Genomic DNA, 24,246 nt, shown 5'->3' with positions numbered 1-24,246 from the left:
AAGCCGGCCATCGGCCCCGACTCCCGCCTCCAGAGACAGAGAGAGACAGACGGGGAGAGAGGCCAAAGGAGGACGAGACAGGGCAGTGGAAATTGAGTCGGGGGGTGAACGGGAGAAGAGGAGGAGCGGGGGGACGGGGGGAGGGGGCAGAGGGGGGCAGAAGGAGGGTGAGTAGGGGGCACCGGGGTGGGGGGAGAGGTGGGCAGAGGAAGGAGGGGTCGCTGAGTGTCCGGAAGGACCGGCTAGGGGCCGGCAGCCCGGAGCAGGGGAGGGGTCTCCCCCGGCCCGGGATGGAGGGGCTCGGCCCCAACAGGAGTGACGTCCCGCTGGGCTCCATCCGCATCCCCGCCAACGACAGTGTTGGGAACGCCAGCTACGACCCCCCGCGCCAGGCGGCCCCCGGCAGGACCCCCAAAGGTCAGTGTCCCCCCCCCCCAGCCCCCAACCCCTCTTCTCCCACCCCGGCCCTTTCCGCTTCCCCCCTTTTCCTGGGCAGTGGTTCGACGGACACCCCCGTCCCGGTTGAACAGGGTCCCCGTGGGCATCCCCTCCCCAGCTCCCGTCCCCCACCTGCCGGGCCTGGGCTTCGGAGACTCCTGGGTTCCCCCTCTGATGGTGAGGAGGTGGTCCCAGGAGAGAGGCCCAGTTCCAGGAGAGAGGGGCGGCGGGGTCGGGATCCACCCTCACGCTGGCTGATGGCTCCTCACCTCCCTCCTCTCCCATCACCTACCTCCCCCCTCCTCATCACCTACCTCCCTCCAACCCCCATCACCCACCTCCCCCCTCTCCCATCACCTACCTCTCCCCTCCCCATCACCTACCTCCCCCCAACCCCCATCACCTACCCAAACCACTTAACTTTCCGGGTGCCTCAGTTTCCTCATCTGTAAAAGGAGGATTAAGACTGAGCCCCACGTGGGACAACATCCACCCCGGCGCTTAGAACGGTGCTTGGCACGTAGTAAGCGCTTAACAAATGCCGTCATCATTATTATTATTATGACCTCCCACCCCCGTAGCCTACCTCCTCACCAACGCCCAACACCTACCTCCCTTCTCCCTTCCCCTGCTCCCCCTGTCACCATCCCTCCAGTTTGAGTCCTCCTTCATCCTTCTTCCCTCTGGCCACTGGGAGCCCTCCCCCGCCACCCCCACCCCAACCCTGCTCTTTGCCGCTGCTGCTACCTAATCCGAATTCCTGACCACAGCTCCCTCCCGCCCACACCCCTATCACCCAGCCGTCCTCGTCTCTCACTCCCAGCCCTTGCTCCTTACTCCGCGGGCAAAACTGTCCCTACTCCTCTCCCCGCCTTATTTCTGTCCCTGGCCCAGCTCCTGTTGCTGTTTCCCACCTTGTCCCTGCCCCTGTTGCTGTAACTATTCCTACCCCAGACCCTGCTGCTGTTCCCTGCCTTGTCCCTGCCTTATCCCTGTCACTTCCCCAGCCCCTGTTGCTGTCCCTGCCTTGTCCCTGCTCCAGCTCCTGTTGCTGTCCCTGCCCTGTCTCTTTCCCTGCCTCAGCCCCTGTTGCTGGTGTCTTTTCCCTGTCCCCGCCCCAGTTGCTGTCCCTGCCTTGTCCTTGTCCTTGTCCCTGCCCCAGCCCCTGATGCTATCCCTGCCTCGTCCCTGCTGCAGCCCCTATTGTTATCCCTCCCCATCCCTGTCCCTGCCTCAGGCTCTGTTATTGTCCCTGTCTTGTCCCCGTCCCCACCTCAGTTTCCTTCCCTGCCTTGTTCTTGCATTGCTCCTGTCCCTACCCCAGCCCCTGTCGCTTTCCCTGCCCCAGTCCTTATTGCTGCCCCTGCCTTGTCCTTGCCTTAGCCCCGTCCCTACCCCAGCCCCTGTTGCTATCCCTGCCTTGTCCCTGCCCCAACCCCTGTTGCTGTCCCTCCCCTATCCCCATCCCTGCCCCAGCCCCTGTTTCTGCCCCTACCCCTGCCGCCTACTCTCCAGCCCCAAACCATTGCGCCCATTCTCCCACCAGGTTGTCCCTTTCAAAGCTCATCCCCCAAACCCATCTCCCACCGGAAGACCACCTCCTGAATAATCCCACCTGAATCCCTCTGATGTCTCTTCTCCCTGGGGTCGATTTGGATGTGTCTCTTACTTGTACTGATTTTTTTCTTGCGTGTTTTCATGCCTCTTACACTTGCCCTTTCTCTCTCCTTGCCTGTGAGTCAATCCTGTCTTTTCTTTCTCAATATCCCGTCGGTCCCTGGAGGGCAGCCGGCAGACCGAACGTCCAGGACCAGGTCCTGCCCATAGTGGGTGCTGGGGAACTCACCAGTGTGTCCGACCTGCTTAGGGACTTTGTCAGAGGTCGACAGAGAGCCAGAAACACACATATACATATATATGACATATATATATACATTATATATATATATATATATACACAGAGAGAGAGAGAGAGAGAGAGAGAGAGAAAAGCAGTGTGACTCAATGGAAAGAGCACAGGCTTAGTAGTCAGAGGTCATGGGTTCTAATTCTGGCTCCGCCACCTGTCAGCTGTGTGACTTCGGGCAAGTCACTTAACTTCTCTGTGCCTCAGTTACCTATGCTGCTCTATGCCCAGCCTTTCTGTTCCTGGCTAACAGCCTGCCTCCTTCCTTGCCTAGCCTCTCTGTTCTGGCTAACAGCCTTCTTCCTTGCCCAGCCTCTAATTTCCTGGCTAACAACTTCCCTCCTCACCCAGCCTCTTTTTTCCTGGATAACGGCCTCCTTCATCCCCCCCGGTTCTTTCTTTCCCAGCTCTTGATCACTTTCTCCTTGAATCATCCCAGCTGTACCCTCCAGCCTACCTGCCCAATCCTTGACCAAACTCACTCCTGATATGACTCTGACTGCCTTGGGTTCATTTGAGAAGCAGCGTGGCTCAGTGGAAAGAGCGCGGGCTTAGGAGTCAGAAATCATGGGTTCAGATTCCGGCTCGACCCCCCCGTCAACTGTGTGACTTTGGCCAAGACACTTGACTTCTCTGTGCCTCAGTTACCTCATCTGTAGAATGGGGATTAAGACTGTGAGCCCCATGTGGGACAACCCTATCACCTAGTATCCTCCCCAGTGCTTAGAACAGTGCTTAGCACATAGTAAGCGCTTAACAAATGCCATTAATAATAATAATAATGTTGGTATTTGTTAAGCGCTTACTATGTGCAGAGCACTGTTCTAAGCGCTGGGGGAGATCCAGGGTAATCAGGTTGTCCCACGTTTTACAGATGAGGTAACTGAGGCACAGAGAAGTTAAGTTACTTGCCCACAGTCACACAGCTGACAAGTGATAGAGCCGGGAATCGAACCCATGACCTCTGACTCCAAAGCCCAGGCTCTTTCCACTGAGCCACATTGCTTCTCCGTGTGACAGTTGACATTTTGACATGACATGACAGTTTGACAGTTTGACAGTTTGACAGTTGACATGACAGTTGACATTATTATTCTATATCTATCATGTAATAATAATAATAACAATGTTGGTATTTGTTAAGCACTTACTATGTGCAGAGCACTGTTCTAAGCGCTGGGGTAGATACAGGGTCATCAGGTTGTCCCACGTGAGGCTCCCAGTCTTCATCCCCATTTTACAGATGAGGGAACTGAGTCACAGAGAAGTTAAGTGACTTGTCTCAAGGTCACATAGCTGACAGGCGGCAGAGCCAGGATTAGAACCCATGCTCTCTGTCTCCCAAACCCGGGCTTTTTCCACTAAGCCATGCTACAGCAGCTGGGGCAAAAATTCAAAGGAGAAAGACACGGGGAGCTGCCAGCAGAGAGGGTGGGTGGATGGGAGGGTGAGCTGAGACAGGACAAGGGTGGAGAGAAGGCAGGCACGTGGTAGAGGGTAGTCCCACTGGCCTCCAGCAAAAATGGGTATCTGAGCTGGGGCTTCATGGGATCTATGTTGTAGGCAGAGGGCTGGCGGAGGGCGGGGAGGGGACCCAGACAGTGGTAGAACCCCGGAGGGGGTGGGAGGGCTACAGAAAAACTAGCAGCAGGTTTAAGTGACCAAGCAGCTGGATACCTCCAAAGGAAGCAGGTCACCCAACTAACAGTAATGGTGATGAGACTTCGCATTTGTGTATCTCTTTTTTTCCCTATTTTCATAACCATCATTTCATTTTATGAATCAATCATATTTATTAAGTCCTTACGGTGTGCAGAGCACTGTACTCATTCATTCAATCATATATATTGAGCCCTTACTGTGTGCAGAGCATTGCACTAAGCGCTTGGGAGAGTACAATTAGACTGTAAGCACATCAGTGGGCAGGGACTGTCTCTATCTGTTGCTGATTTGTCCATTCCAAGCGCTTAGTACAGCGCTCTGCACATAGTAAGCGCTCAATAAATACTATTGAATGAATGAATAAATACAATACAATAGACACATTCCCTGCCCACAGCGAGCTTACGGTTGAGATGGGGAGACAGGCCTTAATATAAATAAATAAGTTACACAGATATGTACATAAGTGCTGTGGGGCTGAGGGAGGATGACTAAAGGGAGCAAGTCAGGGTGATGCAGACGGAAGTGGGAGAAGAGGAAGAGAAGGCTTAGTCAGGGGAGGCCTCTTGGAAGAGAAAGGGCCCTTGGGAGAGCACGGTACAACAGAGTTGTTAGCCATTTTCCCAGTACGCAGTGAGATTACAGTTTAGAGACTCTCAACGGCCCTGTGAGATAGGCAGAAGCAACCTTATCTAGTGGAAAGAGCGTGAGTCTGGGAGTTAGGAGACCTGGATTGTAATCCCAGTTCTGACATGTGTCTGCCAAGGGACCTTGGGCACTTAATTTCTCTGTGCCTTAGTTTCCTCATTGGCTAAATGGGGATTGAATACCCCTTCTTCTTCCTTCTTAGCGTGTGACCCCTGTCTGGGATGGAGACTGTGTATACGCTGATGTTTAGCAGTGTCCTCGGCCAATAGTAAGCACTTGACAAATACAATTAGTATTATTAGGGAGAGGTGGAAATTTTTTATCTCCATTTCACAGATGAAGGGACCAAGAATCAGGAGACCTAAGATCTAATCACATTTCTGCCACTGGTCTGCTTAGCCTCTCTATACCTCAGTTTTCTCATCTATAAAATACCCACTCTCCCTTCCACATAGACTGTGGTTCCTGTGTGGATCTGCGACTGTGTCTGATCTGATTATCTTGTTTTCACCTTAGGTTTTAAGACATAAGGTCTTAACAAATTATTATTGTTATGATTATCAGGGTATCAACAGAGGAGATTTTGGGGTGGAGCAATGAGGGGATGGGGCGAGGTGGGGGAAAAAGAGGGAAGGGAGGAGGAGGAGGAAAAGAAGCTAGGAAGCAGTGTTGCCTAGCGGATAGAGCACAGGCCTGGGAGTCAGAAGGACCTGGGTTCTAATCCTGACTCTGCCCCTTCTCTGCTGGGCAACCTTGGGCAAGTCAACTTCTCTAGCAAAATGGGACATGGACTGTGTCCAACCTGATTACCTTGTATCTATCCCAGTGCTTAGAACAGTGCCTGGCACACAGTAAATGCTTAACAAATACCATAAAAAGAGGGGGGAAACATGGGTAAGTGAAGATGGAGAGGAGGGAATGCAAAGAGGGAGAAAAAGCAGAGGGCATTTAGCATCACCTGCTGCACTAGTTCAACCTCTGCTACAGCTGCAGGGGTTCACGTGCCCACACTAGGCGGTGGTACCAGGGCAAGCCAGGCCAGGGAGCCAGAGCCAGGGTCTTAGCATCCAGGGCCTCCTCACCCCATCCTCCTCTTTCCCACACCCCCTTTCTGCGGCCATGCTGGAGGACACGGCCAGAGTTGCCTTCAGGACCAAAGTCGCGGTCTGCCCTCCACCAAAAGTAGTGACAACCAGCCTCCACCTCAGGCCTCTTTCCGGCTCAAAGAGGTGGGCTGGGCTGGTGGCTTTGCCTCTTTGGTGCCAGTCCTAATGCTCTGCTGGCCTCCCCGGTGCTCATGAACTGAGATGGAAAGGGAGTGAGGCTTGTCCAAAGTCACCTAGTCCCCTGATGTCTGGGTCTCCTGATGTCCCGGTGTCCTGATGCATTCATTCATTCAATCGTATTTATTGAGCACTTACTGTGTGCAGAGCACTGTACTAAGCATGTGGAATGTACAATTCGGCAACAGACAGAGACAATCCGTGCCCAACAACGGGCTCACAGTCTAAAAGAGGGAGACAAACAGCAAAACTAAACAAGTAGTCGGGCATCAATACCATCAAAATAAATAGAATCTGATGTCCTGATGTCCCAGTCTGATGACACCCTAATTCTCTGGTGCCCAGGTACTATCATGCCCCAGACTCCTGATGCCCAAGCCCCTTAATGCTTCAGCCTCCTGATACCACAGCCTCCTGACCAACCCCCCAAATCTCCTGATACCCCAGCCTTTCAATCATTCAGTTGTATTTATTGAGCACTTGCTGTGTACAGAGCACTGTACTAGGTGCTTGGAAAGTTCAATTCAGCAATAAAAAGAGATAATCCCTGCCCACAGCAGGTTGACAGTCTGAGCATGGCTTAGTAGAAAGAGCAGGGGCCTAGGAGGCAGAGGTCCTGGGTTCCAATCCCAGTTCATCCAAGTACCTGCTTGGTTAAGTCACTTAACTTCCCTGGACCTCAGTTCCCTCATCTGCAGAATGAGGATGAGAATTCCAGTTCTCTTCTACTTGGTCTGTGAGCCCCATGTAGGCCCTTTGGGGGAGAAAAAAACACTTCACAGACTTTGCATTGTGTTTTAAAAGTGTATGTCAGAGACAGGTTTATTACTACTAGTGTTTCATTCTGCACTAGTAGGGAGAGTTGTTGAGCAGCAGAGACCTTCTGCCCAGGTCCACTCTAATGCCCAGGTCCCCTGATGTCCCAGTCCCCAGCCTCCAGGTTTCCTGATTTGCAGATCCCCTGATGCCCCAGTCCCCTGATCCCCAGATTCTCTGATGCCCCAGTCCCCTAATGCCCAGATCCCCTGAAGCCCTGGTCCTATGTTGTCTAGCTCTCCTGACCGCGTGTTCTTTCCACTAGACCATGATGCCTCCCAGTGGCAGAGAAAGATCCAAAGCCCAGTGAAGGGTGAAGGCCAGACACCGTAAGCAAGTGAGCAGAGGGGGACGAGGGGCAGGGCTCTGGCTGACCTTGGGGCTGGGCCACTGCGAAGGCAGGCAATGGAGCAAGCAGAAGCAGACAGCTTTGTGCCTGCACGACGAGGTTGTTCCCCCCAGAGCCCCTCTGGCTTTGAGAGATCTAATTGCAGCCACAAGAAATGGGAAAGGGGAGGGATCTGACTGCGGGGGCTGGGGTGTTCCCCTAGATGAAGGGAGGAGATGAGAGTCTAGACTTGGACAGGGACAGGAGAGAGACCCATCATCTGTTGTGCTGAGGTCGCAGCGGCCGGGGCCTCCCCCACCCCATCCTCCATTCCCCCATGCCTCCTTATCTCTCATACTGTCCTAATCCTCCAGCCCCCTACCCTGAGTGTTGTGTCTCCGTGCCCTCCCCATCCCCCACACCTGAGCACAATCCCAGACTGTGACACAGCCAACCCCAGGAGCTTGCCAGCTGGGAGGGTCCAGCAGATGGTCTGGTGAAAATGCTTCATCCCCTCAGGTGAAAATGGCTTTATTGTCTTCCCCCCTCCCCCCCCCGCCTGGCCCAGCCCTCCCACCAGCTCCCAGGAGACCAGGTCTACCTCTATAAGTCCAGGGATGCAGATGAATCTGATGAGCTTCTCTGCCTCTACCAGTCAATCATATTTATTGAGTGCTTACCATGTTCAGAACACTGTAAAGAACCAGGGTGGCCTAGTGCCCTATGAGTCAGAAAGATCTCGGTTCTAGTCCCGGCTCTGCCACTTGTCTGCCGTGTGACCTTGGGCAAATTACTTAATTTACCTGTGCCTCGTTTGCCTCACCTCCAAAATAGGGATTAGCATCACAAGCCCCATGTGGGACAGGAACTGTATCCAACCTGATTACCTTGTACCTAGCCCAGTGCTTAGTAGAGTGCCTGGCACCTTGTAAGTGCTTAACAAATTCCACAGTTATTATTAATTACTAAGTGCTTGGGAGAGTACAATATAACTTGAGACCATCATTGGGCAGGGATTGTCTCTATCTGTTGCCGAACTGTACATTCCAAGCGCTTAGTACAGTGCTCTGCACTTAATGAGCGCTCAATAAATACTATTGAATGAATGAATGAATAGCCGAGTTGGTAGACAAGTTCCCTGCCCACGATGAACTTACAGTCTAGAGAGACTGTCACAGGGGGTTTATGTGCTCTTGGCTGTCAGGGTCAATCTTCACCTCCTTACACCATCTGTGTGTCTATCCCCTGTCCATAGTTTGTTCCTTGTGTCCCAATACCTGCACCAAGACCCGCTTGTGGGGAGGGACAGGGAGAGGAGAAAACACAATCCCTGCCCCAAAGGGACTGGCAGAGGGTAGAGAGAGTCATCAGTGAACATAGAAAACATAGCCCCCTTAAACAAAGCAGCAGTGCCCAGAACCGCTGTGAGACAGCAGCACCAGACCGACCAGCCTGGCGGACTGCAGTCGGGGACGAGGTGACTTCTTTAGAGCCGGACGTTAGGGAAACGAACCGAATAGGAAGCCAAATCGCACACAGCGCAGATGCCGAAATAGCAAGCGCAACAGCCTAGCCCGAGATCATTCTGGCCAGCAGCCAGTGTGGACGGGACTGATGGCTTCTCACTGACCTTTACAGCTACGCTCTCCCCACTACTGAAGTCTCACTTTTGGATTCGTCATCTCTGAGCACAAAGGGAGACTGATTGATTTATTAGCGGGCCGGTCCATACTATACCATCCCCAGTCTTTTTGCGGTGCCCCCTTGCAAACCGTCCTTACCGGCCACCACACAGCGAGGCCGAGTCACAGACGACAAAGCTTCTGAAACACGGTCAGTCCAGAAGTTCCTCCCCTCCCACCCGCCCGTCCCCGGGAGGGATGTGTTGGGAGACAGATTTGTGAGGAACGCACCCAGCTGCTCTAACAGGGAACTGAAACTGTCCATCCAAAAGCAGGGAGGGCAGGAGAAATGCTTTAAAATCCAAGGGAACCAAACTTTGGATAACAGGATGTAGCTAGAAGACATCTGCGAGGGGCGGAAGAAGCCGGCAGGCTGTAGTTAGAAATGGCCAAGCCCTCTTGAAGGAGGAGACGTGGAATGGTTCCAACCATCCAAAGACAACGGTGGAGAGGGGACAACTTACTTGTGCTCACAATATATGGGAGAAAGTGTCCGCAGTCGACTGGCCTTAGCCTCATTCGCACACACACATACACGGAAATATACGCTGATGGGAGTACTGACACTTGAGTTTACTCAGTGGGGTGTGTTTATGGCAGAAAAAGCCAAAGAGGGATCCACAGTCCCCGCCACACAAAAAGGCATTCTGTTACGGGCCGTCATTCTTGTTTTGCAGCCCCCTGGCTCTCTCTTCACTCATCATTCTCGACTTCACAGTTCTCTTGAAACTGCACATGATTCTTCCTCGTGTCCTGCGGTGTGAAGGCCTGGAGGCTGGGATCTGTGGAAACGGTCCATGTTTTTCTCTCGTGATGCCACTGCATTTCTCTTTGTCAAGCTGCTCTGATGGTGGAGCTTGGGTTTCACCTGATGATGATGATGATGATGGCTTTTGTTAACCGCTTACTGCGTGCCAAGCACTGTTCTTAGCACTGTTCAAGCACTTAGCACTCATTACAAGGTAATGAGGTTGTTCCACAATGGGGTTCACGGTCTTAATCCCCATTTTACAGATGAGGTAACTGAGGCACAGAGAAGTGAAGCGACTTGCCCAAAGTCACACAGCTGACAAGTGGCAGAGGCGGGATTAGAACCCATGACATCTGACTCTCAAGCCCGTGCTCTTTCCACTAAGCCACGTTGAAGTAGCTGGGAGGTAAAAGATATTCTTCTGGCCAAAGGAACTCCTCTCTGCAATGGGAATTATAATAATTGTGGAATTCGTAAAGCACTTACTATGTGCCAGGCACTGTCTAAGCGCTGGGATTGGAGTGTTTGTGGGAAGCAGCATAGCATAGTGGATAGCGGAAGGGCCTGGGACTCAGACCTTGGCCAAGTCACTTCACTTCTCTGGGCCTCAGTTACATCATCTGTAAAATGGGAATTGAGACCGTGAGCCTCACGTGGGACAGAGACTGTGTCCAACTCAATTTGCTTGTATCCACCTCAGTGCTTAGTACAGTGCCTGGCACATAAAACGTGCTTAACAAATACCATCATCACTATTATTATCATTATTCTAAGTGCTGGCACATAAAACGTGCTTAACAAATACCATCATCACTATTATTATCATTATTCTAAGTGCTGGGTTGGATACAAGCTAATAAGGTAGGACACGCTCCCCATCCCAAGAGGGGCTCATAGTCAAATGTGGTAGAGGGGGGAAGGTGAACAGGTATTTAACCCCCATTTTAAAGATGAGGAAACTGAGGCACAGAGAAGTTAGGTGACTTGCCCAAGGTCACACAGCAGGCAAGTGAGAGAACTGGGATTAGGAGTCTGGTCTGCTGATTCCCAGGCCTGTGCTCTTCCCACTGAGCCACGCTGCTTTCAGCAGGAAGGATTGCTAGGCTGGCAGCAACCACGCAGCATATCATGCACAAGACATGAGCACAGCAATGTGCAGTCTAACACAGCATCTCACCAGCAAACCAGTGCAGAGGCAGGATAATCTGAAAAGACTCAGGCTAGGAAAAAAAATAATAATAATAATAATAAGCCATTTGTTAAGCGCTTACTATGTGCCAAGCACCACACTAAGTGGCTAGAGGCTCTCCAGACAGACCTGGAATCCTCTTGTCTGCAATCAGAGCTTTCTGGAGATAATAATAATAATGTTGGTATTTGTTAAGCGCTTACTATGTGCAGAGCACTGTTCTAAGTGCTGGGGTAGATACAGGGTAATCAGGTTGTCCCACATGAGGCTCACGATCTTAATCCCCATTTTACAGATGAGGTAACTGAGGCACAGAGAAGTTAAGTGACTTGCCCACAGTCACACAGCTGACAAAGTGGCAGAGTCGGGATGCAAACCCTTGACCTCTGATTCCCAAGCCCGAGCTCTTTCCACTGAGCCACGGAGATGACCGAGGCCATCCGAACTACAATCTTACAGCACCCAGCATCCTTCCCCGAACACCAAGATCAAGACAGTATCCACAGGAAAAGAGTCACATTAACTTGAAAATGTCACCTTTGATGATGATTCATTCATTCATTCATTCATTCATTCAATCATATTTATTGAGCGCTTACTATGTGTAGTGCACGGTACTAAGCGCTTGGAATGTACAATTCGGCGATGACGATGATAGTATTTGTTAAGCGCTTACTACGTGTCAAGTACTATTCTAAGCGCTGGGATAGATACAAGCAAATCAGATTGGCCACAGTCCATGTCCCCCATAGGGCCCACGGTCTTAATCCCCTTTTGCAGATAAGGTAACTGAGGCACTCTCGATTGTAAGCTCCTAGTGAGCAGGGAATGTGTCTGTTTATTGTTATATTGCCAAGCACTTAGTACAGTTCTCTGCACACAGTAAGTGCTCAATAAATATGAATGAATGAATGAATGAATGAATGAATAAAGTGACTTACCCAAGATCACATAGCTGACAAGTAGCAGAGCCAGGATTAGAACTCAGGTCCTTCAGACTCCCAGGCCCATGCTCTATCCACTAGACCATACTGCTTCCCTAATTTTTTTGTTTTCCAAAGCACTTTCCCACCAGTTAGCATATTTTGTCTTCACAACATTCCTGAGCAGTTGGGGGTGGAAGGCATTAGTAGCTCATGCATCTATCAACTCTGTTACATTGTACTCTCCCAAGGACTCAGTACAGTGTTCTGCACATTCAATAAATTGAGTGCTCTTTCAGCACTGACTGACTGATTAATAGTATTTATTAAGTGTTTACTGTCTACTGAGCACTTTACCAAGCGCTGGGAGAGAATACACAGGTGGGAATTAAACATGGTCCCACTCCCTTGTGGAGCTCACAATCTCAGAGTATTATTATCTTGATGTGAAAACTGAGGTTCAGAGAGGACAAGTGACTTGCCCAAAGTCACCCAGCAGACCCAAGCGGACCAGGTCCAGACCCCAGGTCTTTTGGTATTTTTTACAGGCCCAGTTTGTCTCCCACAGCTGCACACTGGCGGGAAAGCATCCTATGTAACTTTGCCCAGGGCTTCTCAGCAATGACCACTATTATTATTATTAATCATATTTATTGAGTGCTTACTGTGTGCAAAGCACTGTACTAAGCGCTTGAGAAAGTAAAATCCAACATCAAACACATTCCCAGCCCTCAACGAGCGTGGCACATTTCAAAAAGGAAGCAGATTTGAACATTACTGGTATTTACTGAGATTATGAGCTCCATCTGGGGCAGGGATTGCATCTGACCTGATTAATTTGTATTTACTCCATATATAATACTACATATATAATTTACTACAAATATAATAATGATAATAGTAATAATAATTAAGCTCTTACTATGTGCACAGCCCTGTAGTAAGTGCTGGGTGAGAGTATACAGGTGGGAATTAGACAGGGTCCCGGTCTCTCAGGGAGTTCACAGTCTAAGATTTGTGCCAGGCTTTGGGTGGTCTATCCTTGGCTTTGAGGATGGGGGTCCAGAAAGTCAACGAGACCCTGGTTCCTCTAATCGCCCTGTTTCCACCGGGAGAAAGAACCCTGGGGGACTAAGTGGCCCAGTAATAGAATCACTCAAAGCCTCGTAGAATGTGGCTTCTTCCTCTCCTTCAACTGTGGGTCCACGGTAGGACAGAGACTGTATCTGGTCCGATTATCTTGTGCCTATCCCAGTGCTTAGCTCAGTGCTCTTCATAATAATAAAAATAATTATAATATTGTTACTCGTTAAAGCAATTACTGTGTGCCAAGCACGGTTCTGAGCACTGGGGTAGATACAAATTAATCAGGCTGGATCCAGTCCCTGTCCCACATGGGGCTCTCACTCTTACCCCTATTTAACAGATGAGATAGCCAAGGCATAGAGAGGTTAAGTGACTTGCCCGAGGTCACAGAGCAGAAATGGGGCAGATTAGGGATTAGAACCCAGGTCCTCCTGACTTCCAGGCCCGTGCTGTATCCACTAAGCCACGCTTCGGGTAGTCAGCCTTGACGGACACCACAATTACTGTCATTATCATCGTGATTCAGGTCCAGAGGCCAACGAGTTCAGCAATAGAGAGATTCACAAGTGCTAAGAGAGAACTGGAGCAATCTGTGTGAGGAAGAAGGGGACTAGCCGAGTCCAGCAGGAGGGGGGTAGGACATGTCTGGTGAAGAGGAGGGGCAAGAACTGGGGGAATCTGGGTGTGGAGGGGCACTGCTGACCAGATAGACAGGGGTGAAGCTGAAATCTGGAGGAATCAATAAGTGATATTATTGAGCACTTATTGTGTGCAGAGCACTGTCCTGAGTGCTTAGAAGAATGCAGTATAGTTGATAGACAGGTTCTCTGCCCACAGTGAGTTTACAGTCTGCTCTGTAATAATAATAATAACAATGCTGGTATTTGTTAAGCGCTTACTATGTGCCGAGCACTGTTCTAAGCGCTGGGGGAGACACAGGGGGATCAGGTTGTCCCACGTGGGGCTCACAGTCTTGATCCCCATTTTACAGATGAGGTAACTGAGGCACCGAGAAGTTAAGTGACTCGCCCAAAGTCACACAGCTGACAAGTGGCCGAGCCGGGATTTGAACCCATGATCTCTGACTCCAAAGCCCGTGCTCTTACCACTGAGTCACGCTGCTTCTCACTGCTCTGCCACTGGTCAGCTGTGTGACCGTGGGCAAGTCACTTCTCTGTGCCTCATCTGTAAAATGAGGATGAACTGTGAGCCTCACGTGGGACAACCTGATTACCCTGTATCTACCCCAGAGCTTAGAACGGTGCTCTGCACGTGGCAAGCGCTTAACAAATACAAACTTTTTTTTTTTACAGTCTAAAGGGATATGGAGGGCAGCCACGGTCGGGGGGCGGGGGGAGGGACTCTGAACTGGTCCTGGACTGTTCCGTCTCCCCACTGCCCAGAACTGGAACTGACAGTGAGGATCCTTCTCTACGTGGTCATCTTCACGCTGAGCGTGGGGGGAAACCTCCTGATCATCACGGTGCTGGGGCTGAGCCGAAGGCTTCGCACGGTCACCAACGCCTTCCTGCTCTCGCTGGCCGTCAGCGACCTGCTCCTGGCCATCTGCTGCATGCCCTTCACCCTGCTGCCCAACCTCATGGGCTCCTTCGTCTTCGGCTCCGGCGTCTGCAAGGCCGTCGCCTACCTCATGGGTGAGGGAGACCCCGATCCGGGTGGGAGTGGGAGGGGAGGGAGGAGGGAACAGACAGCCCTGACAACAGGGGGAGGAAGGAGTGGGCATTGCCCGGAAAGGTCGGTGTGTGCCGGGCTGGGAGCTGGCCCATGATGAGTTGGGAGGTGGCAGGAAGTTGGCGTGTTCCTTGCGGCAAAGGACAGTGAGAGGATAGTATCCTTGGAAAACACGGTGCTTTCCCCCTTCCTCATTCCCTTCCTGGAATTCATTCATTCATTCAATAGTATTTATTGAGCGCTTACTATGTGCAGAGCACTATGCTAAGCGCTTGGAATGTACAATTCGGCAACAGAGACAATCCCTGCCCAATGACAGGCTCACAGTCCAATCGATGTTCTCCCCCTCCCACCGGCACTTCAAGAAGTCTCTAAAAAATACAGTGAGCACTATGGGGGCAAGGTGGCACGTGGCCCAGTGGAAAGAGCAGGGGCTTAGGAGTCAGAGGACCCGGGTTCTCATCCTGGCTCTGCCATTCGCTTGCTGTGTGACCTTGGACAAGTCACTTCACTTTTCTGGGCCTCAATTCCCTCATTGGTAAAACGGGGGGGATTCGATATCATCGGTAAAATGGTGGGGATTCAATACCTGTTCTGCCTCCCAGTCAGACTGTGAGCGACCCGTGGGACAGGGATTGTGTCGGCCCTGATTAAGGTGCCGAACCTGATTAACTTGTATTTACCCCAGCACTTAAAACAGTGCTTGGCACATAGTAAGCACTTAACAAATATAATAATAATTATAATAAATTGTAGCTATCTGCCCCCGTGATTGGCGCTTAGTGAGCGCCTAACAAATACCACAAAAAGCAGCGTGGTTTAATGGCAAGAATGGAGGGCTTGGGAGTCAGAGGAAGTGGGTTCTAAATCCTGCCCCCTCTGCTTATCTGCTATGTGACTTTGGGCAAGCCACTTAACTTCTCTGTGCCTCAGTTACCTCATCTGCAAAACGGGGATGAAGACCGTGAGCCCCATGTGGGACAACTCATTTACCTTGTATCTACCCCAGCGCTTAGAACAGTGCTTGGCACATAGTAAGTGCTTAACAAATACCATAATTATTCATTATGATCGTCATGGGAGAGTGTAAAGGTGGAGTCGGCGGGAAGGAAGGGATGGAGGGGGAGGTGCTAGGAGAGGGCAGGAGTTACGGAGGGGAAAAGGCAGAATTGGGAATGAGGGGAGATGGTGAGCGCCAGTTGGCTGACTAATGTGCTTGTGTCCCCTTCCCGGCCCCTCGGTGACGCCTGACCCGTCCTCCGTCCTCCATCCTCAGGGGTGTCGGTCAGCGTGTCCACCTTCAGCCTGGTGGCCATCGCCCTGGAGCGCTACAGTGCTATCTGCAGGCCGCTGCAGGCTCGCGTGTGGCAGACTCGCTCCCACGCCATCCGGGTCATCGCCGCCACCTGGCTCCTGGCCGCCCTGCTCATGCTGCCCTACCCCATCTACAGTGCCATCCGGCCCTTCGGGCCCCGCGTCCTCCAGTGCAGCCACATGTGGCCCAGCACACGCTTCAAGCAAGCCTGGTGAGCCCACCCTGAGGACCCCCATGGACCCCATCCTTGCCCTGAATCTCAGCTCCTTCCTCCTCTTCCTCCTTCTCCTCATCCTCCTTCTCGTGTTCCAGTTCTTCCCCCTCCTGTTCTTACTCCTCCTCCTGTTCCTCCTCCATCCTTCCTTTTCTTCCTCCTCAAGTCCCTCCTCCACCTCTGTTGCTCCTAATATTACTCCTTTATCTCCTTCTTCTCCTCCTCCTCTGTACTTCCTACTACTCCTCCTCCATCTCCTCCTCCCCTTCCTCTTCCTCCTCCTCCTCTGTTCTTCCTCCTCCTCCTGCTGCTCCTGTATCTCCTCCTCCTTCTCCTCGTCCTCCTCCTCCTCCTTCTCCTCTGTTCCTCTTCCTTCTGTTTCTCCTCCTCCTGATTCTTCTCCTCCTCCTGCTCTTCCTCCTTCTCCTCCTGTTTCTCCTCCTCCTGCTCATCCTCCTCATATTCATTCAATTGTATTTATTGAGTGCTTACTGTGTGCAAAGCACTGTACTAAGCGCTTGGAAATTACAATTCGGCAACAGATAGAGACAATCCCTACCCAACAATGGGCTCACAGTCTAGAAGGAGCAGACAGACAACAAAACAAAAGAAATAGACAGGCATCTCCTATTTCTCCTCCTCCTGCTCTTCCTCCTCCTGTCTCTCCTCCTCTTCTTGATCCCCCAGCTTCTTACTCTGCTTCCCTTCCACTCCCCAGTTCTCTCCTTCCTCCCCTCCAGGCCCCACCCTTCCCTTCCCCTTCTCCCCGGACACTTTCCTCTCCCATCCTCCTTTGAGGATCATGATCAGACCACTCTATCAAGCGCATACTGTTTACAGAGTGCTTGGGGGAGTGTAATATATCAGAATTGGTAGCCACATTCCCTGCCCACAAGGAGCTTACAGTCTAGAGGAGGAGCTTACAGTCTAGATGGACTGTAAATTGCGGGCTCCAGAGGGTGGGCCCGACTGGCCGGGGTCGGGATGGGTGGTGAGGGCCTGGCGGTTCTGAGGGTCCAGGGTAACCGCTCCTCACTCCTTCCCCCAGGGCCGTGCTGCTCCTGCTCCTCCTTTTCTTCATCCCCGGGGTGGTGATGGCTGTGGCCTACGGGCTCATCTCCCGTGAGCTCTACCTAAGCATGCGCTTCGAGGCCGAGCTGCAGCAGAGTCCGGGAAAAGGTAGGGCTCAGAGCCCGCGGCCGATGAAGGCTGAGAGACCCGGCTGCCGTGGGAGGGGTGGGGGGACGCCAGGGTCAGAGCCGAGAGTTGGAGGACTGGGGGACGAGGGCAGCTGGCCAGAAGGTAGAGCCCAGGAATCAGTCAATCATATTTATCGAGCACTTACTGTGTGCTTGTAACTGAGCGCTGGGGAGAGTTCAGTATAACAAAGTCCTTGTCCAAAATGAGATTAGTCTGGAGAGAATTTAGGGGACTGGAGAAAAATGTTTGGGGGCAGGAGGACTGGGGAAGAAAGGAAGAGGAGGAGGAAGAGAGGGAGGAGCGAGAAGAGGGGAAAGAGGAGGAGCGGGAAGGAAAAGGAGGAAGAGGGGAAGGAGGAGGAGAAGGAGGAGGAGAAGGAGGAAAAGGAAGAGGAAGGGGGGAGAAGGAAGTCAATGGGGAGGAAGAGGAGGAGGATGAGGAAAAGGACAGGGTGGGGGCCCAGGACAAGGACTGAGGAGCTGGAAGGGCAGAGGGAAAGAAAGGCCAGAGGCAGAATCTGGCCTGGGGAATGAGAAGCTGGCCAGAGAACAGAAGAGGCAAAGCCCCGGTGCCAAACCAGGGCCGATGTCAACAGAAGGGAAGGACGGGGCTGCAGAGGTCAGAGAGAGGAGGCCGCCCATGGGGATGAGGTGGTCGGTGGGGAGTGGCGCAGTGCACCGCTGGCCTACCCTGACCCCTGCCCATCCCTGTCCAGCTCCCAAGAACGGGGTGGGGCCCAGCCCTGGTCCTTCCCCAGCCTGCGACGAAGGAGACGGGTGCTACCTGCAGCTCTCGAAGCCGCGCCAGGCCATGGAGCTGTCCGCCCTGACCCCCAGCCGCGCCCCCGCCCCTCCGGACCGGGCCCGCACCAGCCCTTCGGAAGCCAAGCTGGTGGCCAAGAAGCGGGTGATCCGCATGCTGCTGGTCATCGTGGCGCTCTTCTTCCTGTGCTGGCTGCCCCTGTACACTGCCAACACCTGGCGGGCCTTCGACCCCGACGGGGCGCACGGAGCCCTGTCCGGCACCCCCATCTCCTTCATCCACCTGCTCAGCTACACCTCCGCCTGCGTCAACCCGCTCGTCTACTGCTTCATGAACCGCCGGTTCCGCCAAGCCTGCCTGGCCACCTGCACCCGCTGCCGTCCCCGGCCGGCCCGCCCCCGGCCTCGCCCGCTGCCCGAGGATGACCCGCACACGGCCACCACCCTCTCCAGGCTCAGCTACACCACGGTCAGCACTCTGGGCGCCCCCTGACTCCCGCAAAATGGCTCCAGGGGAGACCTCGAGTTCCCTCCCCGGGCCCCCGGCCGGCCACCCCCACTCCCTTCCTAGCATCCTCCTTTCCTCCCTCCTGTCTGCCGCCCTAGGACTGAAGATTCCTCCCCCAACCCAGCTCCTCCCCAGGGCTGCTGCTGCCCTCGACTACAAGGCTGAGGCTCTGAGTCTGCCCTCCTCTCCCAACACAGCTCCTCCCCAGGACTGGGGCTTTAAGGTGTCCTTCGCTCTAGGAATGAGGCTCTGAGGCTGCCCTCCTCCCTCTCCACCGCCTCCCCATCGTCCCCTCCGTCCCTCCCCTATCACCACATCCAGGCTAGGCCTTGCCCTCAAGCCTGAGTCCTGAATAAAGGAGGTGCCAGGGACCCTGCAGATCCGCCCTATCCCCCCGAATCTGAAGGATTTCACCCCTGAGAGGCCTGAAGCACGCCAATCCCTAATCAGCTCCTGTCCCGAGACCCTTCGTCCCGGCTGAGCCTCCAGCTCTGCATTCTGATCCCTCCATCTGGGGCCCTCTGCCCTCATATGAGCATGTAGTTAACTCGGCCCTTAGGCCCCAGGGAGCCCCTGGCAGAGAGGGGAAGAGGAAGGGGAGCAGGGCAAATCACCCAGACCTGGGTAAATAGGGAGGGAGAACACTCGGCCCGGCCGAGCCCGCCCTCTCCCTCAGTTCCCGGCATCCAAGGCAGTGGGCCTGGCGGTCAGGATTCACGCTGAGAGGAAGCGTGGTCTCGTGGATAAAACACAGGCCTGGGAGTCAAAAAGACCTGGGTTCTAACCCCGGCTCTGCCACTTGTCTGCTTTGTGACCTTGGGCGAGTCACAACTTTTCTGTACCTCAGTTACCTGATCTGGACCATGGGGATTAAGTCTGTGAGCCCCACATGGGACAGGGATGAGCCTAGCCCAATTAACTTGTATCTACCCCAGCGCTTAGTACGGTGCCTGGCACATAGTAAGCGTTTAACAAATACTACAATTATTATTATTGTTCAGTGGGCTTGGATGGGCAGGGTGTAAAGGGCTGCAGAGGGTGGTGCAGTGGTATTGGGGAACTGAGGATCTCCTAGAGTACTTTTAGGTTTGGGGGTGCAAAGGACACAATGCCGCAGAAAAGGGGCTCAGGGCCCTGGATGAATTGGGAAGATAGCCAGCACCCTGGGTCCCCACTTCTTCCTATCCCTCTAGTCCGTGAGCTACTTGTGAGCAGGATCATGTCTACCAACTTATTATTATTATTACTAACTCTATTGTATCATTCTAATAAGAGTGATAACGATGGCGACTGTTAATCACTTACTATGTGTCAAGCACCATTCTAAGCGCTGGGATAGATACAAGCTAATCAGGTTGGACACAGTCCTTGTCCCACGTGGAGCTCTCAGACTTAAATCCCCTTTTTACATAAGAGGGAATTGAGGCACAGAGAAGTTAAGTGACTTGCTCGAGGTCACCCAGCAGGCAAGTGGTGGAGGCGGATTAGAACGCAGGTTCTTCTGACTCCCAGGCCCGTGCTCTAGCCATTAGGCCGTGCTGCTTCTCTCCCAAGCGCATAGTATACAGTGCTCTGCACACAGTAAGTGTTCAATAAATGCCTTGGATTGATGGATCATCCCCTAACATGCCTGCCCCCCGTGGCTGGAGCCACCTACTTGGAAGTCAGACCTCACCACTGACTTTAGTTGTTGAGTTAAGCGCTTAGTACAGTGCTCTGCACACAGTAGGCATTCATTCATTCATATTTATTGAGTACTTACTGTGTACTAAGCGCTTGGAAGGTACAATTCGGCAACAGACAGAGACAATCTCTATTCAACAGTGGGATAATTGATTGATGGAGTGTCCCGCCGGGAATCAGCCCTTGCCCAGTGCCATTCATGCTTCCTTCGTCCCCACCAGTCGTCTTCGCACTGGGCCCGGGGTGCCGCGCACTAGTGGACCGGCAGGGAACTAGTAGTAGTCCACCAATAGTAGTCCAGTAGCAGTCCACCAGTAGTGGACCGGACTAGTGCAGTGCGGGGCGAAGTGCCGGTGGACGGGCTCGGCACGCAGGCCGAGGTGATAGCCCCAGCGAGGCCATTCTGTGCCGGGGCACCAAAGCTCAGAAGATGATTGCCTTAGAGCCCACTGCAGTCTTCACCTCTGATAATAACTCTGTTATTTGTTAAGCGCTTACTGTGCGCCGGGCAGTATACTAAACTCTGGGATGGAGACAAGCAAATGGGACTGGATACAGTCCCTGTCCCACATGGGGCTCCCAGTTAGCCAGGTCGTAATAATAATAATAACGATTATGAGGGTATTTGTTAAGCGTTTACTATGTGCCAAGCACTGCTGTATGCGCTGGGGTTATCAGGTTGCCCCACGAGGGGCTCACGGTCTTAATCCCCATTTTACAGATGAGGTCACCGAGGCACAGAGAAGTTAAGTGACTTGACCAAAGTCACACAGCTGACAAGAGGCAGAGCCGGGATTAGCACCCACGACTGCTGATCCCAAGTCCGTGCTCTTTCCACTAAGCCACGCTGCTTCATCGTCAAACCTCTTGCTGGGCCTGTCCATCTCACAGGATACCTCCAACTCGGTTCTTCAGCCGGAAAGCTTCGCCACTGGTGGAGCATCCCGGCAGACAGAACCAGGATTACAATCCAGGTCTCCTGATCCCCAGAGCAGCATTCTTTCCTCTGGACAGCTCTGCACCCAATAAATGCTCAATAAATACCGTTGTTCGATCGGCTGATTGACCGATGAGACCGATAGTAGGGCAACAGGCTGCAGCGTGAAAGGTCTCCCCGGACTGGGTGGCCCATCCCAGGTTTTTCTGTTTACTTGTTTTTCGGGATGTGTGCTTTTTTTAATGGTAGTCATTAAGTAGTTACTATGTGTTGAACACTGAGCTGTATGCTGGGGTAGATACATGTTAATCAGGTTGGACACAGTCTCTGATACACAAGAGGCTCAAAGTCTAAGCAAGAGGGGAAAAAGGCATTTAATCCCCATTTACTGAGATGCAGGGACTTGCCCAAGATCTCACGCAATAGAGAAGCAGTATGGCCTAACGGAAAGAGCACGGGCCTGGGAGTCAGAGGACTTGGGTCTTAATGCCAGCTCTGCCGCTTACCCGCTGTGTGGTCTTGGGCAAGTCACTTCAGTTTTCGGTGCCTCAGTTACCTCATCTGTAAAATGGGGATTAAATCCTCCTCCCTCCTTCCTAGACTCTGAGCTCCACATAAGACAGGGACTGTGTCCAACCTGATTAACTTGTATCTACCCCAGCGCTCAGAACAGTGCTTGACACCTAGTAAGCGCTTGACGAAGACCATAATAATAAGCAATTGGTAGAGTCGGGGTTGTGTCCTCTGCCCTCCTGAGCCCCCCAAATCTGGCCTCCTCCTTTCCCCCAGCCTCGGGTTCAACTGAACTTTATCCTCCAGCTGCAGGGAGTGAATTCAAACCCCATCGGCTGAGCCCCAGGCCTCCGAGAAGATGGGAAGAGAGGAATTCCACCAGGGAAAATGCTGGGAAGCCCAGACGGTCTGAAGTTGGAAGTCGGAATAAACGAGTCTGGTGTTTGTTTCCCCGTTGTCATTCTATGAGGGGCAGGATGGGTGGGGGCCGAGGACGAGGTGTGGCAGGGATGGGGGGCCGGGCAACGTTGAGGTTCTGGGCTGGCCCCTCCGAAGTGGCCCTGCTCCCCTAAATCAGCTTCACCCACCCAGAGTCCAACCCCGAGTCCCCCTTCTGAGCACGAGCTGGTATGCAGCATGGCGTAGTGGATAGAGCACGGGCTTGGGATCCAGACGGTCATGGATTCTAACCCCGGCTCTGCCTCAATTACCTCTCTGAGCCTCAGTTACCTCATCTGTAAAATGGGGATTGAGACTCCGAGCCCCACATGAGACAGGATCTGTGTCTGGCACATGATAGGTGCTTAACAAACACCATACTTATTAAACAGTAGGAGCATGACATCTTTACCCTGTCCCCAGTGTCCCCTCCCCATTTTCCTGCCCAGAGCCTCATCCATCTCCACCCCAAATTTGTCAATCGCTGAAGTCAGGGCCTCGTCCTCCTGGAGGCCGCTAGTTTCCGCTCCCCCCACCGGCCGCCAGGCCCCACCTGAGCGGCACCCCTGGCCGAGGGGTCACTGCGAAGTGCATCGGTGGGAGCAGGAAGACTGCCTGCTCCAGTCTAGGTGGGAGGAGACGGGATTGAGGACCCCCAGGGGCCACGGGAATCATACAGCTCCCCCACCTACTGCCCTGGGAATGGTGGTGCCTGCCTGTGTGTCGCTGCCTCTTTGTGTGCCTATTTCTGTGACTGACATTGACTGCCTTTGTGTGCGACACTGGGTGTTTATTCAGTATGTGTGTGTCTGCTTGTGGGTGGGTGAGGATGCTTATAAGAGTATTCGCGTCTGTATCTCTGGGTAGATCTGTGTGGGCGTGGGTATTTGTGTCCATGTCTCTCCAAGAGCATCTGGGTGCTGCTGGGAGGGTGCGTAGAGTGTGTACGGGTAGGAAGAATACAACTCAGGGGCCCATCGCGGCCATAAATGATTCTACCCATCACTACACCTAGCAAAAACTAGATGTAAAGTTTCAATTTATATATATATATATATGTAGTAAGCTCCTCTCTAGACTGTAAGCTCCCTGTGGGCAGGGAACTTGTCAACCAGCTCTGTCGCATTGTACTCTCTCAAGTGCTTAGTACAGTCTTCTGCGCACAGTAAAAGCTTAGGAAATACCACTGATTGATTGAGTGACTGATTGATATATGGAGGTATGGCAGTATATAGGCATATACTATCTGTATAGAGAAATGTGCATATTTATAGGTACATATACAGTGTCACTGCTGCACATGAAAATGCCTGCGTCTCTTGTTTGCCTGTGAAAATGACAGGAGGGATTCTCTAGCCAAGAAATACCATAAGAATGTAATTGGTAGGTGTTCGAGTGGCTAATATCTAAAGCGGGCAGCCCCTCAGAGTTTATGAAATGGTCCTCATTGAATGGTCCTCTAGCCCGAGTAATAGCCCATCCCTTAACTATGCGTATGTCTGTCCAGTTTGTGGGGAGGGGGCAGCCCCACTGGGTCCCGAGCTTCTTCCCAAAATCTAAGCCCTGTCCCATCCCCACCTCAACCTTGGAGCACAGCAATCCATGACACTTGTCCCTCTGGGCTCCCCAACTGCCCCGCTCTGTTTCCTCCGCCTAGAGCTGGGTGGGCATTCAAACCCCATCAACTCAGCCCTTCTCTGATGGGAAGCAGCATGGGCAAGGGAGTCAGAAGGACCTGGGTTCTAATCCCAGCTCTGACGCTTGTCGGCTGTGTGACCTTGGGTGAGCTACTTCACTTCTCTGGGCCAGTCACCTCATCTGTGAAATGGCGACTAAGGCCGTGAGCGTCATGCGGGACAGGGACTGTGTACGACCTGATTAGCTTGTATCTACCCCAGCACTTAGAACAGTGCTTGACAGGTAGTAAGTGTTTAACAAATGCCATTGTTATTATTACTATTATTAGTTGAATCACTCCACCCCTTTCAGAGCAATACACATCTCCGCCTCTCCCTGTCTCTCTCCCTCCATCTCAATCGGTCTTCCTCTATATATGTGGCTCTGCCTCTCTTTCTCCAGTCTCCCCATCTCCCTCCACCACCCCCGCTCCACTAACTTCGGTCACCATGGCAGCTGCTCCTTGGCTCACACTCTTGGCAGCAAAAAGAAAACACGGTGAAGAGGGGGGCGGGGGCGGGAGGGGGGTGCTCTGACTTTGCCAGGGGGAGGGGGGATGAGATCGATCTGGCCCCCAGTCCTGGGAGCCTGCCGAA

At 52.7% G+C, this 24,246-nt stretch overlaps 1 protein-coding gene across 1 annotated transcript; it reads left to right on the top strand.

Annotated features, from left to right (window-relative positions):
* The first annotated feature begins 254 nt into the window (after positions 1 to 254).
* CCKBR (cholecystokinin B receptor) lies at positions 255 to 21,984 on the top strand. Its single transcript, XM_029050701.2, has 6 exons — positions 255 to 417; positions 14,116 to 14,367; positions 15,681 to 15,930; positions 16,982 to 17,112; positions 17,849 to 18,363; positions 21,842 to 21,984. Exons 1-6 carry the CDS (start codon positions 291 to 293, stop codon positions 21,872 to 21,874), a joined length of 1,308 nt encoding a protein of 435 aa, XP_028906534.1. The 5' UTR covers positions 255 to 290; the 3' UTR covers positions 21,875 to 21,984.
* Positions 21,985 to 24,246: the final 2,262 nt, after the last annotated feature.

Source organism: Ornithorhynchus anatinus, chromosome 2 (genome assembly GCF_004115215.2).
Source record: "Ornithorhynchus anatinus isolate Pmale09 chromosome 2, mOrnAna1.pri.v4, whole genome shotgun sequence".
Lineage (NCBI taxonomy): Eukaryota > Metazoa > Chordata > Mammalia > Monotremata > Ornithorhynchidae > Ornithorhynchus > Ornithorhynchus anatinus.
The sequence above is the reverse complement of the archived record's forward strand: the minus strand, read 5'-3'. Positions and strand labels throughout refer to the sequence as shown.

Coding starts and splice junctions, on each gene's coding strand:
- CCKBR (XM_029050701.2), top strand. CDS start 291: ATGGAGGGGCTCGGCCCCAACAGGAGTGACGTCCCGCTGGGCTCCATC. Junction 418..14,115: donor CCCCGGCAGGACCCCCAAAG/GTCAGTGTCCCC, acceptor CCCACTGCCCAG/AACTGGAACTGACAGTGAGG. Junction 15,931..16,981: donor ACACGCTTCAAGCAAGCCTG/GTGAGCCCACCC, acceptor TCCTTCCCCCAG/GGCCGTGCTGCTCCTGCTCC.